This window comes from Lutjanus erythropterus, chromosome 9 (genome assembly GCF_056507025.1).
Source record: "Lutjanus erythropterus isolate fLutEry1 chromosome 9, fLutEry1.hap2, whole genome shotgun sequence".
Classification (NCBI taxonomy): domain Eukaryota; kingdom Metazoa; phylum Chordata; class Actinopteri; order Lutjaniformes; family Lutjanidae; genus Lutjanus; species Lutjanus erythropterus.
In genome coordinates, this window is record NC_139325.1 from 10,103,518 (window position 1) to 10,123,310 (window position 19,793).

At 41.1% G+C, this 19,793-nt stretch overlaps 2 protein-coding genes across 8 annotated transcripts in view; one reads left to right on the top strand and one right to left on the bottom strand.

Annotated features, from left to right (window-relative positions):
• Positions 1–1,629: 1,629 nt before the first annotated feature.
• Positions 1,630–9,370, top strand: prss35 (serine protease 35). Its single transcript, XM_084726110.1, has 2 exons — positions 1,630–1,830; positions 6,869–9,370. Exon 2 carries the CDS (start codon positions 6,888–6,890, stop codon positions 8,160–8,162), a length of 1,275 nt encoding a protein of 424 aa, XP_084582236.1. The 5' UTR covers positions 1,630–1,830; positions 6,869–6,887; the 3' UTR covers positions 8,163–9,370.
• A 2,129-nt stretch (positions 9,371–11,499) lies between these two features.
• snap91a (synaptosome associated protein 91a) overlaps positions 11,500–19,793 on the bottom strand; it is a 71,618-nt gene continuing 63,324 nt past the window's right edge. For 6 of the 7 annotated variants that reach the window (XM_084726118.1, XM_084726113.1, XM_084726117.1 and 3 more), the window contains 8 exons: positions 19,119–19,358; positions 15,572–15,769; positions 15,449–15,467; positions 14,688–14,778; positions 14,302–14,397; positions 13,942–14,064; positions 13,678–13,766; positions 11,500–12,865 (listed from right to left, as the gene is read on the bottom strand). In XM_084726118.1, the coding sequence (XP_084582244.1) occupies positions 13,686–13,766; positions 13,942–14,064; positions 14,302–14,397; positions 14,688–14,778; positions 15,449–15,467; positions 15,572–15,769; positions 19,119–19,358 (848 nt within the window). In that variant the 3' untranslated portion in view covers positions 11,500–12,865; positions 13,678–13,685. The remainder of the gene's footprint in view (positions 12,866–13,677; positions 13,767–13,941; positions 14,065–14,301; positions 14,398–14,687; positions 14,779–15,448; positions 15,468–15,571; positions 15,770–19,118; positions 19,359–19,793) is intronic. The other variant, XM_084726112.1, reaches the window with a different exon arrangement.

Below are 19,793 nucleotides of genomic sequence, written 5' to 3' on the forward strand. Positions count from 1 at the left end.
TAATATTCTGCATGCAAACAAATACTTATGATCACTTTATTATACATGATGCATTGTAATAGATAAAATAACAGTAGACGTGTACGCAAGGTAAGTACATTAGTGCCACCTTGATGAACAGCAAAGATTTTACACATGGAAGTGTGACTCAAGTGATATCACCTGTCACCACTGGTTGAGGCTGAAGAATAAAATGACAGATCCACAGACTAAATGTAACCATTATATAGTGTGACATACAGTTTTTCTGACACTGTTACTTTTTAAAATCATGATTCCCTAAATCTTGATGCTGAGTTGTGGTGAGCCGACAAGACAGATGTTTTACGCTGAAGTGTTCTGTGTGGCGGCGGAGGAAGAGCAACTAACTTACAAGTTGTCACTCGAGTGACTTTTGCCATTTTCACCGGTGTTACTGGGAAACTGGGCATGTCCGTAGTCATAGAAATGGATCAGAAGATTGTGATGTTTATTACAACTATCTGCTGTCTTAACTTCTACACCACAGTATTTACCATTATGGTGGTGACTACAGACAGAGAGAGCTTGCTGCATCAAAGCCAAGTACCAACCCTTATCCCACCTTTTTTATTTGTTTTATTTTTCTTATCTGAAAAATGATCCCATTCATAACTCAAAACTGTGATCCAAACCATGTGTTTTATGACCCACTGCACCTCTACCGCTTGAGGCTTGCAGTTCAGGAGAGACTAATCTGACTCACTGTCTCGCCTACCTAGTATTTCTTGTGGGAAGACTTGCCCATACTCTACCTCTGATTGGCTACACCCCTCTAGGCATTCGCTTAACACTAACACTTGCTTAGCTATGATACTAAGAATTAGTCAGGGCCAGGAGGAGGTTGTGTCAAAGTCTGTTTCCCTTTACCTTAACGTCACCCCAACCTTATCCCTAACCCTACCTAAGACCTAACTGGCATGACAGCAAGCTACCGCCTGTGGAGACCCTCACAATAGATGCACATTTGACCCCTTTGTTATCATAAGTTTGACGATAATGAAGTCTTCACAGTTGCTATAAATATCAATCAATCAAAGGTTCTTCCCTTTTTGTTCCAACTTCCAAAAAATGTGATAAAAGTTCAAATATTGTGTTCATCGTTTTACTGGGGATCCCCTGTAACCCACTCAAGGACCCCTATTGGTCCCCTGACCCCAGTTTGAAAACCGCTACACTAAAGGTGCAGCTACATCCCCAGCGTCTCCACTTCAATGGGCTTGTGGGATCAAAGTGCTGCAGATGTTGAGGCTCACAGGCTCAGAATGGAAACGCCTGAGAAACTATTGTGGAGCGCAGTGGAACTAATTCCTTCACAGTCCCATTGACTGAGTGTCTCCTCCTGCTGCTGCTGCCTGGCTGCTGCTGTAAACCCGCAGCACACCTCCTGTCTCCACTCAATAGCCCACTGACTTCACCCTAATTCAGCCCCTCAGTCAGATCGCTTGGCCTGGTCCCACCCATATGTGAACAGCTTTTGTCACAAGTGAAAAAAAAAGTCCTTTTGAGTTTTTTTTTTCCTTCCCCCTCCTCCTCCTCCTCCTCCCTCCCTCCCTCCTGTCTCCCTCCCTCCTGTCTCCCTCCCTCCTCAGCATCAAGTGCAGCCTGACTGAGTGTCCCGGCTGCGACTTTTTCTCTCTCAGCCTGTTTGAAGGAGCGATGAGGAGAAGGAGCCGTCGCCCTGCTGATACCAGGACGTCTGGGATGCACTAACAGCCCGTTTGTTTTCCACTGGGATCATATTTGTATATTTCTCGGGAAAACAAACAATACATTGCGGATTTGGCGGATCCATCAATCGGATGCAAGCAGGTAGGACGCCTTTGTCATTTTGCACAGTAAGAACCATCTCTTGATGGAGCCAGGGGGGAAAGACGCTCTTGATTTGGTGTTTTTTTATTTAATATTTCTATGATTTCATTTCTAAAATCGATTTCTTTCAGCTTGGATTGTTGATTAATTTCTTTTTGGATGCTTTTATCATTTTTCCCATCGGAGTTTGTGCAAAAAAATCCTTATTTATGTCAATATTTCTATTAATTTTTAGTACTGTTATTATAATTTGAATGGCTTTTTTTCAATCAGTGCATCATAAATATTTTAAAGGGCAGTTTGCATAGGCTGCTTCAGAATTAATAGATGCATTCCCCTCTTCTTTTCACATACAACTCTAGCAGATGTGGAATTAAAGATGTTTTTGCACATTTAATTGGATATCTGATTTATTGGGCTGTTTATTTTGTTTGCATTGCAGTGCTGACAGTGCTAATTTTTATTTTGGAGTGAGAAAAGACTTTTTGAATTTGGTCAAAATTGATCATTTTCCTATTGCTAACAGATTATGTTTCTGTGGTTGTATAACAGAGGACATTTGCAACAGTGTTGTCACAACACCCTTTTACAAATAAACTTGGTTTTGAGCTGGACCAGTGGTTTTCAAACTGGGGTTTGGGGACCAGCAGGGGTCCTTGAGTGATTTGTAAGGGGTTCCCAGCAAAGACGAATAGAAAATTGTGACTTTTATTAAATTTTTTTGGAAGTTGGAACAAGGAGGGATGAAATAGGGTTGGGTGTTATGTAATTTATTGTGATTCTAGTTTGATCACTGATTGACTATGAAGATCTTCAAACTTAAAAATAAATAAAATACTCAGAGAAGGTTCCTTAAGGCAAAATCTTCTATAACTGGTCCAATGCCCATCTGTTGTGGTGGTCCTTGACATGAAAAAGTTTTGGATCCCCTGAACTATACAATAGATAGTGACCCATGCTGCTGACTGAGTTGGAGATGGACACAAGCGCCATAGCGCCCTCCTTTGGTCACTCTATCTCCGGGGTGCCTCTAGCAGCTCCTGTGACTCCCTCTTCTGAGGGATGCAGAGGGCACAGCTTCTTGTTCAGCTGACTGCAGTGGAAAATAGTTCAAATGAGCAGCAGAGCCATCATGGCAGCATATCAGTTTCCACTCTATGCTGAATAATTGCAGGCTTTCTTCAGGATTTGTGTTATGTCTGAGTCTGGCCGGTGGGAGTGTGAAGCTGAACAGAAACTATCAGGGTCATTTTTGTATTCTCATTTATTGAGACTGTTTTACAGCTCTTGTGGGCTTGTATTTTATTATCGTCTGTTTCGGGGCTGGTTAGATGTTGGCCACTGGGTATGTTTTATTGGACACTGTGTGGTAAACTTAAGCCAAGCAGTCTCCTTTCACAACTGGATGACAATGTGCTTACTGGAATTTGTAGTTTCAAGTAAAACAGATGATTTACGCAATATATCTATAATGGGTCATGAAGCATTGACATGATCCACAGGTGATGCACTGTAAAAATAAACTTTGTTTTAACTTAAAAAAAAAGTGAGGGCTGTTTTAAAAATTAAAATTGACTAAATTTGAAAAGACAATTTCAGGTTATTTAGTAATGATTGAAAATAAAGTTGACCCAACAATTGCTAACATGCTAACATGCTGCATGCTAACATTGCTAACAAGCCTAATTTCCTTTAACATTTTCACAGTTTGAAAAGTCAGTTCTTCATTTCTCAAGAACTTGAGCTCTTGGCTCCAAACAATGCATGCTGGGAAATCTTCTTATATGCTGACCATGTTTCTTCAGAAACTTATTTTAATATTTTAATAAGTTAATTTAACTCAGTTCAGTACATCTGTGCGACTCATAATTTAAAGTAAAGAGACTTCATGGTAGAAGAACTCATGTTTAAAAGTTCTTAAGTGCTCTGAAAATAAATGCCAGAAAAAAAGTTTAGCTGATTCTGAATCTTTTTACAGTGAGTCTTTTTTTTTTTTTTTACAGTGACTCAGTTGTGTCTCCTGGGGCTCTCATTTTCACGCTGCACTGACATCTAATTGAAAGGGAATGTGTTTGTGTTTGCGTGTGTGGACCCCCCTGTCCAATCTAGGCTGTCCTACTTAAGGTTTGTCCTCCAGCTGGACACCTCAAGATGTCAGACCGTCTGTCACACATCATTTAAACACCTCAAACAGCCAGAATGAGTGAAATCACTGCAGCTTTTCTGTGCGGACTTCTGTTTGAGATTAACTCTTGGATTAGCACTCCTGCTGCACAGCATCCAAATGGTTTTCTCTCCTTGTGTTTGGCCTGCGTGACCTCATCACCACAGCCGTGCCGACAAATAAAAGCTCCCCCTGCTCTGTAGTTAAGTGATGGTCTGCTGAATCTATTAAATTTGTACCCAAACTGCAACTTTCTTTATGGGGTTATCAGGATTATTGGCAGCATCACGCTCTTACAGTAGAAGCATGAAGTAGCAGCCTGTCTGCAGCTCTGTGTTTGATGCCATTTGTATGTACGGACAAGGACTGGAGTGGAGCTGAGGAAACCAGATATGGTCATTACTGGAGGAGAAGGTTAACCATTGTGGCAAACCTCCAAGCCACTGTCTCAGCCCATTCAGAGGATCAGGGTTCATCCTCTCCTCCTCACTGCCCGCAGCCTCCAGAGGACATAAATCTCCTCCTAACCACACGACTAATGTATCTACTCTAGAAATGTTTTAAAAGCTCAAGACTATTTTATAAAGAGTGATATTTACTTATATACATGATGGCACCAAGCCTTTTCTGCAAACTTGAGCATTTTTGACGAACTGTGCTCTTTAAAAAAACATAAAAAATGGACTGTCCTCAGTGAGTTGTGCTGCCACAGACTGCACAGCTGCCTAAGTGACAGAGCTCTGGGCTTCATGGATGTCTAATATTGTGGGCTATACTGCCTCCGTGTGGCTGTAAATGGATCTGTATGTATTTGGTCTCGACCTGGAGGTGTCAGCATTGGATAGAAGATCTCCTCAGTTCAGGGAAATCTTTGCCACGTAAAAAATAAAGCTGATTAAAGACTGCAAACAAGACAATATGTGTACAGTACAGTGCTGCATGTCCTAAGTAGAGGGGATTATTGTACTTAAGGCGGTATCAGAATAATCAGTGTTGCAACACAAACTAAATAGCTTTCTGCTATCATAACAAGTGTAGACTGTTGCAGAGCTAATAACAGAAAGAAGAAACAGAAGGAAACTGTTTAAGCAAGCAACAGTCTAAGCTTAATTAAAGACTAAAGTGAAGACAGTCCAAATTAATTTAATAATATTAAGGCTGTATGAAAGGTGAAGCAATCACATGCTGATGTGTTTGAATGGTGATGAGACTGCTTAATTTAAATAAACAAGGCTATAAGCTGCAAAGAGCAGCTTGGATAGGTGGGGCTGTACTTTGGCACAGCAGTGTTTTGAGCTAAATGCTAACATCAGCATGCTAACATGCTCACAATGATCATGCTGACATGTTGATTTAGCAGATATAATGTTTTCATGTTCCCTTTCTTAGCTTAGCATGTTAGCATGCTAACATTAGGTAATTAGCACTAAACACAAAGCACAGCTGAGGCTGACGAGAATATCATTAGTTTTGTGCGTGGCTTCCCACTGCAGAGTCAGTGGTAGATTGGCCTACTGTAGCTCACCTCTACGTCCTGCCCCACACCAAGACCGACTGAGGTCTGTTTCACTGGGAATACAGTAATGAGGTGATTTATTTGACTGGTTTGGCCCCCAGTACCCGAGTCAGCCTCCCAGTGAACATGGTTGGACCGGGACCAAACACAGCCTCCGAGACTGACAGGGAATACAGTGCCAAGGTCATTTACAGACATGGACAGATAGCCTTACTTGTTGCTGAAGTAGTTAACTGCTGACTGCTGCTAACTGTAGTGCTGTTAGATGGTTAGTTTGTATAGCCGTGCAGGTAGCTGACTCAGCTAACAGTACTACAGTTAGCATCAGTTAAACTCTGTAAAGAACCTTGGTACTGTGTTCCCTGATGGTTTCAGGGCCTGTGTTCGGTCCCAGTGTGGCCATGTTCAGTGGGGGGGCTGCTGACCACAGTTCCATTGCCTGATAATGTTAATAATACAATATACGATTAGCAGCAATTAGCAGTAGCTACTTTAGCAACAAGTAAAGCTATCAGTCGACCAGGAAACTCTGTAAGCTGGAGGACACCAGAGGTAAAGCCAGAAAATATTTTCACCATAAAATATGAGCCAGTTTCACCTAAACAAGTGAATAAAGTTACAAGGTTGTGGTTTATTTGAACAAGTTATAAATCTCTACTGTTGTACAGTGGTCAGTGAGGCGCAGCACCCGGTGCAGCAGCTTCACAAGGTTCAGAGTAGTCTATAAACCAAAGTATTGGACAAATTGCAATTTTGATCTGATTATGCTAGATGTAAAGTCAAGGAATAACCAAAGTGATTACAGTTCTTTCTTAAGGGAATATGTGTGTCCAGTGTGTACAAATGTGTGCCATTTCATGGTAGTCCATTCAATAGTAGTTGAGACATTTCACTCAAAAGCATAAATGTTATAACATCATGGTGGTGCTGGAGGAAATATCAGGGATTCACCAAAGTTGTTAGGGGATGATAAATGAAAAGTCAGGGGTTCACTTAGATAATTATTGTAAGATTTTGTAAGATATTGTACGATTCTCTGGACACCATGGATATCTGTATGAAATGTTATTCAATAGTTGTACAGATGTCTCACAAAAAAAGTAAATGTCATGTGGAAGGGAAAACTTAGGGGAGAGTTGGGGAGATTTCTCATCTTGCAATCATGAATGTACAAGATGTCATGGCAGTCCTTCCAATAGTTCTTAAAAGATTTCATTCTGGACCCAAGTGGTGGACCAATTGACTTAATGACTGCCATTTTTTGGGCCACACATAGTTAATAAGTTCAATCTTTGCATGTTTCCAAATCTATTACAAAGTTTCACTAAGTTTTCTTCTCTTCACTCTTTGTTTTTCAGAGCCAGGCCCAACTTAACAATGGGCCCCATACCGCTGTGTGTCCTACTCCCGGTGACGGTGCTGGCTGTGGTGGTGGCTGTTACTGCTGAGGAGAATGCAGTCCAGGATGAGTATACCTGGCCACAGTGGAAGGTGCCTCTGGTAAGAAAAAGACGTACCGTTCTTCTCAGCACCCCAAACTTCTCAGCCCGTCCTCAGCAGGAGCTGAGTGGGACCTGTGGGATTGAGTGTCAGCTTCGCCTCCCTGCCGCTTCTCTGGATGACCTGGAGGAGTTCCTGTCCTACGAGACGGTTTATGAGAACGGAACACGCACGTACACCTCTGTCTCTGTGCAGGGCCTCAATGAGGTGACCGCCTGGCCTGGAAACATCTCGTCCAGCTCCCGCCACAAACGAGAGGTGTACGGCACAGATACACGTTTCACCATCTCTGATAAGCAGTACTCCACCAAATATCCCTTCTCCACCTCTGTGAAGGTCTCCACTGGATGTTCTGGGGTTCTCGTGTCACCCAAACATGTGCTGACCGCTGCCCACTGCATCCATGATGGGAAGGATTATCTAGACGGGGTGCAGAAGCTGCGTGTTGGTATCCTGAAGGAGAAGTCCAGACGAGGGAAAGGAGGCAAAGGGAGAGGAGGGCGAGGAAAGGGAAGAAGGAGAAAGGGAGAAAAAGATCAAGAGGAAATGCAGGAAATAGAGGAGAATGGTGGGAAAGGGGAGCGTAAAGGAAAAGGGAGAGGTAGAAAGAATCGGAATCGGCGAAGTGCGGAATCGGAGAAACCTTCATTTAGGTGGACCAGGGTCAAGCAGACCCAGGTACCAAAGGGCTGGTTCAAAGGTGTGTCTGACGGACTGGCTGCAGATTATGACTATGCTGTTCTGGAGCTGAAGAAAGCCCCAAAGGTCAGGCACATGGATCTGGGTGTCATCCCATCACTCAAGAAGCTCCCTGCTGGGAGGATCCACTTCTCTGGCTTTGACGATGACCGACCCGGCAACCTGGTGTACCGCTTCTGCTCTGTCTCTGAAGAGTCCAACGATTTGTTGTACCAATACTGCGATGCCAAACCCGGTTCCAGTGGCTCTGGGGTCTACATCCGTCTCAAAGAGCCTGGCAAGAAGAAGTGGAAGAGGAAGATAATCGGCGTTTTCTCCGGTCACCAGTGGGTAGATGTAAATGGGGATGGGGCGCAGCAGGATTACAACGTTGCGGTGAGGATAACGCCTCTCAAATATGCCCAGATCTGCTACTGGGTCCATGGGGACTCGAGTGAGTGCCAGGTAGCCTAAGACAACACAGGATCACCCATTAACCACCACCCTTATCCCATCACCCAGACCCACCCTACCTGCTCTCATCCCCCACCTGTCATCACCAACCAGGGGCCCAATGACTGCCTCTCCTCTTCCTGCCTCCCTGTTACCTCCTGTGCCTCCCACTGACTCCTGCTACACTGATCTACACACACACACACACACACACACACACACACACACACCCTACAAACAGCCATACAGACTCAGTGTTGACAACAGGAACTCGTCAGTGCATCAAGAGAACTGTGGCTCGTCAGCTTTTCTAATTTATTTGCTAAAAAACATGAGAAAAAAATATGTATTTTATGTATTTACAGATCGTTTAGGTCTGCAGTTTTGCTTTCTGTTTTGACTCTTTTTTCAAAGATTTGACCTTTTTGGATAGTGTTGGAAAGCGTGTATATTCAAATATTTGCAAGCAAAGCCCTGGTACATTCGTCTTATATTTCGGTTAGGCTTTGTATGGAGAAACGTGCATCGTCAAGTATTCTCCACCACTGTAAGGAAGAGTGCGTGCATTGGCTTTGACAAAAGACCCAGGAGAAATTAATGTAACTTTTGTTTTACAAATGAACTTTATAGAGATACTGTTTTATAAACAATTTTAATTGAACGAGCTGGTGTTTTGCATTGTGTATATCTAGAACTTTGTTTTTTACAACTACCTTTTTTTTAAAAAAAAAGACTATTTTTCTGTCTGAATAGAGAAAAGGGTCCTTATGGATCCTGGATAGAAGATTTTTCTGATTTGTGAGTCTCACCATCTTTTCTTTGTTCTTGCAACGCAGTGAAATGTGGTTTCATTGTTGTGCACATAATTATATCGGTGCTTATCCAGAAGACGTGGTGCTAATTTATGGAATTGTAAACTTTTTTTTTTTTTTGATAGCCTAGTACTGTAACTATGTATTTAATGTGAGGCTACATATTTGGGTTGTGTTAAGATGGGACTGAACCATTTAACAATTTACTTGAGCTGTTAAGATTTCTCTAATTCTAATGAGATTACAAAAGAAATATTGTTATATAATAACAAATTTTAAATCTGAGATGTGATATTTTTTATTTTTCATGTTGTTTATGTTCCAAAAATTCATACAAGCATCCTTTTGAATACCAAATACCTGAAATTAATGATGCAGATTGAAGACTACCAACCATTAAACCAAGATTACTACTTGTGTGTGTGTGTTTGTGATGATGATCCTTGTTACAAAAAATATTGCAATAACAGTTGTTATGAGATTGCAACCAACAGACCTTCTGTACAGCAGACATATTGACATCAAATATCAGGGTAAACACAGGTGTTACCAATTATACTAATTTAGCTTCCATTCCATTTAGTGTAGCAGGACTTTTCCAGTGTGCCAACATACACAATAGCAGCACTGTGACTCTGTTTTACCTGAATGGAATGGAACCTTAGTTATTATCACTGGTAGCACCTGTGTTTGCCCTTCTATACCACGTCAAAATGGCTGCTGTGACAAAGGTGTATACAGTTTACTGTAGTAAGTAATTAACTCACTAACTCAAAAACAACTAATGCCACACCAAAAGTCAAATCACTGAACAACATGCCCAGATTATTTTTGCTTGAGGACACCACAGCAAAAGTTTGTTGTTGGCCATGTTTTGACGCCTTTGGCCCTGTTGCCTCCATGTTCCCATTAAAACTGTGTCACAGTGGTTTTACATTAACAATTAATCAAATAACTATGAATGCATAAAAGATCATTGGTCACGGTGATGAACTCACCAGCAGACTCTGCGGTTCCACTTAGGTCTATGGAGCTTTTTAGCATTAGCAGTTGTTTTCAGTGAAAAAGCTCTAATAAACCCACTGATAGATGATAGACCACAACCACAACAATGGTCTGGATGATAGACCACAACAGTCACTTTGACATGAAATAACAGGGTAAACACAGCTGTTACCAATGATTATAACTAAGGCTCTGTTCCATTCAGGTCAAACAGAGTCAGGGTGCTGCTATTGTGCATGTTGGTTCACTGCAAAGGCTCTTCTACACTAAATGGAACAGTAATGTAATTAGTATCATTGGTAACACCTGTGTTTACCCTATCAATATGGTTGCCATGAAAAAGGTCTATATGTCAGTGCTGTTTTAACAGTATGTTGCACTGCCCCCGAGTGGCCAATAAAATCAAAGGTATAATAACTGACAAGCAAATCTCCCGGTACTTTTGTCCTTGAGGCAAGGAGAAATGTGGCCATGGTGAACAGCCATGGACATACTATTGGTGTGGTGGGGCATAAATTCATGAAACAAAGACATTTCAATCATCTCTGTGATATGGAAGAAAGAAAAATCCTTCATGGGCAGTTCAATCCGTCATTGAATTTATTGCACCTCAAAGGGTTTACATGCACTGGGGAGGGTCATCGAAAAATAAAATTAAATTTACAACTAAACAAAAATACAATTTTAATAATTCAGTCATGAAAAATGTTAATAATCTCCCATTATTTTCTCTGAATCACATCAGATTCTCACAACCACTTGCTTATTCAGTCCACTGAAATGACAACACACAGAGTTAAGCTTTACATTAGTCTGGTTTACAGCACAGGACGGGGGCCTCTAGTACATACAGCTGTCCAAATGCATGTCAACATATTGATTCCATTGTAAGTCTGCAGGATCAGAGGAGCTTCATGTTAAGATGCGTTTGGGGAACAAGATCATGACTGGACGGACAGCAGCCTCCTGTGGATTTCTACACTGTACACATCGCTCCCATGTGGCCACTTACAATATGTGCTGTTCAACTGACTATGTGGCAAAGATCAGTCATAGTCAAATGAACAGCTTGAACAAAAATTATGTTCAGGCCAATCAAATGTGATTTTTTAAAATCAGTTTGTCTCTGCACTTTCAAGAGATCTTTAATCATTTTCTATAATTATAATATTGTCAAAGCAGCAGTGCAGGCATATATTTTGTCCAACAGCACTGGATGCAACAGGTTAGTAACATGGAACTTAAAGGTACTCTGTGGAGTTTTTAACTATGAAGCAATGTTTTGATGAGCAGGTCCTTGTTTTTGTTTCTAAACATTGTAGATTCAGATCAAACTGAAATCTTTGAGTTTAAAAAACCCTACCAGAAATCTTAAAAAATGGTCACAGTGAGCTGCGAACGTGATTTGTCTTTTTTTTGGTTGCAATTGGACATTAAATTATTATTAATATTGACCATTATTCACTTTTACTTCTATTAACTAAACTGTTTTTTTTTAGTTTATCAAAAGAACAAAAGAAAAATATCTTAACATTATAAGCTTGTAAAACTTTCAAAACTTTGTTTTTTTACAGTGCACAGGATGAGATAAACTGAATGTAAACAATCTTGTCTGTGTAGAAAAGAAACTTGACAGGGTACCTTTAATGTTCCTGATTCTGACTTTTGCATTTTCTAGTCAGAGAGCAAAGAAAGTAAAGCTGCTTGCTGGATTGCCTCGTTGGTCGTCGTATCATCATATTTGATTTGTCTGAACATTGAGTTCGGTATGGGAATGGAATAGCTTACTCTGAATACAAAAATAACCATACTGACCTGGTCATAGTTACAATGAAAGCACAGGCAACAAATATATCCACATGGGTAGTGTCGAGACTGCAGGTAGACACTTGAGGTACAGTTTACCTCTGTGACAAATAACTAAAGCATTTTCTCTGTAAGTAAGTTGTACGATATGTTCTGTAATAGCAAAGCCAGCAAGTGTGGACAGCAGTCTGGAGGATTATTCTAAAATAAACAGAACATATAAATAACACCAGACGAAAAGACAGCAAAAGAAACATAGAAAAATGAGCCATGAGTAAAAAAAAAAAAAAGAACAACAAAAAAACAAAAAGGAGCACTTCCTCATCTGGCATGATTCACAAGCCCACAGAAGTTGTTTCTTAATATACAGTATATTAATCATATAGCAGTTTTCATATTTGTTTCCAAATACTTTCAAAAGATGACGGGAAATAGAAGGATGCTCACACGACTTCTTACAATTTCATGTCAGATTCACATTTATATTTCTCTTCAACAGACATACAGAATAGAGACGTAATCCTCACCAGAGAAATCTATGTACATCAAAGAGGACCTTTCTGTAAACAACACACGACATGGTTTTCTCCGAAAAATCTACCGGGGCTTCGTTTACCGCTCCCGTCCAATCAGAGAGAGGGACAAAGAAGAGCTCCTCCGCCTTTATAAGGAGGCAGGGACACATATGGGACGGTGGGTGGAGCTTAGGACACCAAAGCACATCCATCATTCAACTCAACACTAGAAAGAAATCTAAACACATACGCCTTCACGTTCTCTCGCTTACTTTTGTGGGCTTTTTTGTCAGGGTTTTGAGTGATTTTGTTTAGACAAAAGATTAGTACATCTACATAAGCACGCACTTGTATTTTTTTTTTCTCATATATATATAATCCGTAATGGTTCACTTTCACAGTTTGTGCTACGACATCACACAGGAGAAGGACGGGTGGGGTGGTGATGGGCGGGCGGGCGGGCGGGCGGGCAGGGTGGAGAAAAGAGGCTCTTATAAGGTTGAGTAGCTGAGCATCGCTGGCATCCTGAGATGTTGTCAGACACCAGGTACAAAGTGAGAAGGCCCTGCTCCAAAGGAGAAAGCAGCTGGAAGACAGGAAGTAGATTCAGTTTCAACATAAGAGTCATGGAATTCTTGTGGTTCTGACAGTGACTTCATTTTTGTGAAATCTGTTTTGAATGAATGAATACTGATACTGTGTTTACACAGCAGGTTGTGCAGGCAAAGTAAAGAGGTGAAAATATTCTAAATACATGGAATACACTTAAAGTGATTGATAGATTGTTTGATTGACTTTTTGTAGGCACTAAAATATGTTGTTGCTGCTCACCCTGTCAACAGCAGTTCATTGCTTAGCTTTCTACACCAGTGCTTATGCTGCCTCTACAAAATGGGTTTGTGCCAAGTGCCATCTACTGTAGGTAGTACACTGACTATGGATAAATACCTCATACAGCCCCACTTCAAGAAAGCTGAAATATCCCTTTAAATGAAGTGTTTAATATGATGCACTTATTATTTTTATGTAATTGAAAAAAAGGCCATTTGGAACAGCTGATTCAGTAGGGAACTCATACTTTTTTACAATTTGGTGTTAGGTGACAAAGGAGCACAGATGGTATAAACTTTTGAAAGCAGAAAAAGTTGTAAAAGTGACTCGCCAGCTCCATCTGCAGGTGCTGTGCTTGGTAGCACAGTAGACATGATAAAGTGACAGGCATTACCAGAGTAATAATGTCTTCCAACACTAAAGAAGCATTTAAATTTCACAATTTCTCACAAGAATTTTGCCATTTGATCCACCAACATATATATTATAATATATTTCATGAGCTAGTGTATATCAGCCACCACAAAGTGAACTATATACATTATATGCAGAGTTGTGAGCTCCCACCTGGGGCGTTATAAGAAGTCCTTGAGGTCAAGTTCTGCCAAAGGGTCCTTGGGCTTCTTGGGGCTCTGGCTCGCAGGTCCTGGAGAAAGCTGAGAAAACAGGAAATACAGAACTTCACATGTTGACCAGACACATGAATGTGTTGCTGTAATTTTTCTGGATAATACAAATCTTGTCGACATGAATGACACATTGATGTTTACTGTATGCGCAGACTAATGGTCTTAAAGGTCACTGAGGGCTCTAAAATGTGTGGTTTGTTACCGGCGCTCCTGGTGCAGCGGCTCCAGCCACCCCAGTGAAGGGAGGTCTCATCATGGGCTGTCCCATCATAGGCTGCCCCATCATGGGTTGCATCATGGGAGCTCCAGGCCCTCCTGCAGGAGCCTGGTGACACACAGACAACACAGAAGATTGAGATTTCTGAAAGCATGCAGATGAACAGACCTTTGAGACATCTAATATTTGTAATCTACATACAGAATGTGTTTTGTATGTTTGATTTAATGTTTTTATTTACCACTAACCTGCCAGGGAGAGGTGCAAAATAAAAATACATATATACATGCATTGTCCCTTCTTAAACAAATCTAAAACATGAAAAATGAATGGAATAAAACTCACCATGCCAAAGCCAGGCTGTGCACCCATTGGTGGCACCATGGCTGCACCAGGTGGAGCTGCTCCTGGTGCCCCAGGAGCTCCAGGGGCGGCACCAGCCTGAAGAGACAAGAAGAAGAAGCAGGAACATCAGCAAAACCTGTGTGTATCTCTGCCACAAAACTACAGCAGTAATGAAGAACTCTTTTTTTCTTTTTTGCTTTTGCCGTGTATATCTTTTGACATATCTATCTGTTGTTTGTGATGTCTTGAGAAATGAAAAATGAATGTTCATAGCTACATCTTATGAGTCTGTGGCAGCAGGCGCAGCTGTATACTCAGTTATTTATTTTTTATTTTTTTTGATGAAATGTGATATCACGGCGTGCGTGTGTCCATGCTGTTCTTACCATGGGGGCCCCTGGTGTACCCCAGCTTGTGGGAGCTACCTGCGGCATCCAGTTGGCGCCTCCTGTCAGCTTCTTCTCACTCTGTGGGTCCCTAAAAGCAATCAAACACAGGATACATGCTGTGATCTACACACCCACTTATAAATCAAATTCAATTCAACTTTCGTCAAAATAAGACTTCAGTTTCAGCTATGATTTACAGCTGCAGTAGATAGAATTATTTCATTATAATTTTGGTTAAAATAACTCATTTTGACCATTCGAGTCATTAGCAGTTAATTGAAGCGTTCCTTTAAAAGTTGTGTCTGTAAGCACAGACAAAACAACCAATCAATCAGGGTTAACTAGCATGTAAAAAGCCAATCACAGCAACTCTGTACAAACTGGTAATCTATGTGTCTTTCTTACCTCTGAGTCAGATATAACCAGCAGAGCAGAACAGACATTAGTTTGCTAGTTAATTAAAACGGTTGACAACCTTGACGTTCTACTCCAATCCCCGAAAATTTTTGTGTTCAAAATTAATTCAAATAATTCAAGGCATGATGTTTAAACCTGGAGACCTTCATCACCCTTATGTCTTTATATCATATGATTTAATAATTTAAAGATTTGGTGGATTTTTCTTAAAATATCTCAGATCTTCTTGACTTTGTCAGAAATCCGCTAACATTCCAGCTCTATGAGGACTACACATACGTACATGTTTGAGTCAACACAAGCTCATTCACAGGAAGTCACATCTTTAAACAAAAACTTACTTTTTCTTTACTCCAAGGTCTGAAAAAAGAAGGAAGGAAGTTTAGTTAAAAGTTACAGCTCCATTTAATTATTCATTATAAACAGGAATGACTGAGCTCCAGATGAGAAAAACTGCCGTCTACCTCCAACCAGGTTGGCCAGTGAGGAGTCCAGGTCTCCTCCGATGGTTTTGGCGGGAGGCGGGGTGGCGGGGGGAGCGGCTGCAATGCCTCCTGCTGCGACAGGAGTTCCCATGCTTCCTGCTGCGCTTCCTGCAGTGCTGCCCCCGGTGCTCTGAGGCGTTACGGCGGGCATCAGCAAGTCGCCTAATCCATCAAACACTTGGGGGAGAGGGTGGGAATGACGGGACATGAGAGAAACAACATGGATTACAATCCTGCAAATCCCTAATCTGACTATAACACGGGCAGAGGGAAGATCTGAGACCAGACAGTACGGTGAAGGACACAATCCAGCTGTGACAGCATCTGTGCATCGCATGCACGATGTAGGACTGTGAATATACTGGAGCATTCAAAGGGACATAAAAACAGCAGCTGCACTCGCTTAGGGAGAGGCGCAAGCCAGTTTACATTGTGATATTTCAGTAACTTAAAGGGACAGTTCACCCCAAAATCAAAAATGCACTTTTTTCCCTCTTATCTGTAATACTAATGATCCATCTAGATCGTTTTGGTGTGAGTTACAGAATTTTGGAGATATCAGCCATAGATATGCCTGCCTTCTCTCCAATATAATGGAACTAGATGGAATTCATAATAATAATACCTTTGAAAAACTCAACATCAATGTCTCTTTCCAGAAATCATGACCCAGTTACTCAAGATAATCCACAGACTGTGTTGTGAGCACTTTCATGCAGGAACTATTTTCATTCTACCAAACAACACCAACCAACTGTATCACCCCCCAGAAGGACGCATTCATCCACTCACAGAGCAGAGACTCATGCTCATGATAGTGCAGAATGTAAACTCTCAGCTGAGCTGTAGTCTTTTGTCCATGAGTAAATGCACTGTTCCCTCTGTGCAGTGATACGGTTTGCAGATGTAGTTCGGTAGAAAGAAAATAGTTCCTACATGAAACTGTTCATAACAAGGTCTGCAGATTATGTTGAACAACCTGATTTCTGGAAAGAGACATTGGTGTTTAGTTTTTCAAATGTATTTTTCAGCATTTTAAGCACGACAAGCTGAGTGCCACCTAGTCCTGTTATATTCAAGAGAAGGCAGACATCTCTCTGCCAAAACTCACCCCAAAACAATCTAGATGGATAAACAGCACTACAGGTAAGAGGAAAAATATGTATTTTTGACCTGGGGGTGAACTGTCTCTTTAAACACTGGATGATTCTGGAACAAAGCACTCGTTTTGAACCAGGTGTCATCAAGGCTGAAGAGTTTACAGGTTTTCATTCCAACTACCCACTACTGAAGCGTTGTGTTGTTCAGAGTTAACTGAGGGTGTATTCAGTAAGGCAACAGCCCCCAGCTTTTATCTGATGTACCCCCACAGTCCTGTCAGATGAACCCATCTAACCCTTTATAAGCACCACCTGTCATTTTCATGTGAATTTGCTTTATAATTGATGTTTAAGTGGCAACAGCCACAGCCAATGCTGTTTAGTACTACAGTTCCCAGAGTTCTGTGGGTTTTGTTGGGCAATAGTTGGCCTTTTTCCATTACTCCCTGCAATATTTCAAACTGATCTGCTGTCAAGAAATGCTGAAAACGACTGCTGTCTTGTTTTGCAGACTAAATACGTTACATTTCCTGTGACTGCGATTCCCAACTCATGTTTCACTAATCAAATGATTTTCATATGAAGCTGCAGAAGCAGGAAATGTTTGGTTTTATATTGGCAGCAACTTAAAGTATTTTTTCAGACAGGAAAAAAGAATGAGGAAGACTAAGAGGGAAGATGAAGGTAGGAAGCCAGAGCCTTTAAACTCTATTATCTGAGTTATGTTCATCTTTTCCCTTTCATATTATGAAAACGAATATTGACAAAAGAGTGTTCTGCATCTATCATTTTCTGTAGCTTGATAAAACATTATTGAAACCAATCAAGCATTTTTCTGGAAATGTTCCACAGGCACACAGTTGGTAATATTGCTAATATGTAAATATTTACATACTTTCATCAGTGGACCACAGGCTGAATCACAATTTTGTTACCTCATCCAACATTAAATACTGACATAATTTTATCATTATTATTATGTATGAAAATCTTGGATAGTGCCACTTTCATAAACACAATTACTATATAAAACGATAATGTCTGAATATAGTTGAACTGTCAGGTCGGTGAGGTCAAGTTTGTATTTGTGTTACTAAGACCAGGATCGGCAGAACCATTCAACCTTTCAACCATCCATCCATCTTTTAACTATTTTAACCTTTTATCGATACATTTAGGTATTTCAACTATTCATCCATTATTTTTAGCTCACTATTTCAGCTGTTCAGTACTTTCAGCTAACTATTTCAACCATTTATTCCCACAATAACTATCACAACAGGTGATTTTCAGGTGTTACAGGTGGCCCAATATGTGGATATTTTTTCTGATCAAAACTTAAGTTCTGTTTTTTCTCTCACAGTAATTGAGCAACTCTCCAATCTTGTGTACCATCTGGCAACTCGAAAAGTATCCTCTGGGGTACAAGTACACCTGGCTGAGAATTACTGTGATGGAAAATGTACAAATGATCGATTTGAGTTATTTTGGATGCTTCAGAGCTTCATCCACTGAACTGTAACTATAGACAGCAGAGCACAACTTCCAGTCTCTAACCATTATTCACAGTACAGGTTTCATGCTCTGTATACGTTGCTAAATATTTTATGTTTCTGAGCTCTGCAGTAACAAAAGAGTGAGAGGTTTTTACTACAATACGATGCTGTTTAATTGGAATGAAGACTTGGAGACTCAGGCCTCAATGACATTAGGCCGAGGGCAAATAAAGATGCATTGTGCAAACATAAACAACCATATAGGAAGTTTTGTCTCATGCAGGAGACAATCAGGGGTCCTGTTGCAGCATGCAAAGATGCAGAAGGGGAGACTTGTCCAAACTGCACATGCTGCTATGCACTGCGAGGCTGAACTCACCAATTACAGATTAGAAGAAGCAAGCAAAGAGCCAGCAGAGTGGAAGGAGTGTGGAGAAGGGTGAAGAGGGAAATAAAAATGGAGCAGAAGAGAAGTGTACAGCAGAAAGAGAGAGAGTCAAAATAGGACACAAGTCAGAAAGAGAAAAAGAAGGATCGCAGAGAGGGGGTGAGTGAGCAGGAGGCGGAGAAAGCATAACATTTATGAAAGAGTGAGAAGTACAAGAGATCAGACTGAGAAAAAAAGAGATCGCGTGAGAGGCAGCACAGCTGAGGAGTTAAGCAGTCAGCAGAAATAAAGAGGACTGTGACAGCAGCACATGTCAGTGTGTCAATCATGCACAAGTCAAGCTCTCAGCAGGGAGATAAAACCAGGTCATGATTAAGGTAGCTCAGTCTTAATGAACCACGGCAGATTAATGTGCATCAAGCAGAAGATTTTAAAAATACTTCTCGAAATTCTCCAATATTTCACATTTCTAATGCATGACGACGAAGCCGATTACTCAAATGAAGCAAAAACATGGGAAAAAAAATATTTTATCCACTTACTTGATGCATCAAAGCCACCAGAGGGCGCCGGTGTGGTGCTTGCAGGTTCTGGTACAGCTGGTACTATGGGTACTGGTGCCACTGCAGCAGGCACAGGTGGTGCTGGGGAGGCGAGGGAGCCCAGAGCGTCGAAGCCCGACTCCAGCAGGTCGTTCTGCACCGGAGCTGCTGCCGGAGCAGGAGCCAAGGCTGGAGCCAGAGCCGGGGCAGCTGTGGGAGCCAGGGTGGGGGACATCAGACCTGAGGGGGACATAGACAGGCCTGTAAATGTGACATCATATGCAGCACTGCTTTCAGACTCACCCAGATTACATGATGAGCACACATTAAATATGATTACAGAGAGAACAGATGGCACATGAGACATCTTAAAAACAAAATGAAATTTTGTTTATCTCTGTTGATCACTGCAGCAGCAAACAGTAGCAGTACACAGCACAAAGACACAGAATACAGCACATTACTCAACACTTACACTACATCTTGTAAGTAGTAATATGTCAAAAATATGACAAAAAATAATATGTCATATATATGATGTATAACAGTATCTGACTGGAACACCTCACAGGTAAGTGACCAACAAGAAAATACATGAAAAATATCTGCATGAATTAACAAACGTTCAGTATAAGAGAAAATAATGAAACAACTCAAGACAACCGTGATACATAA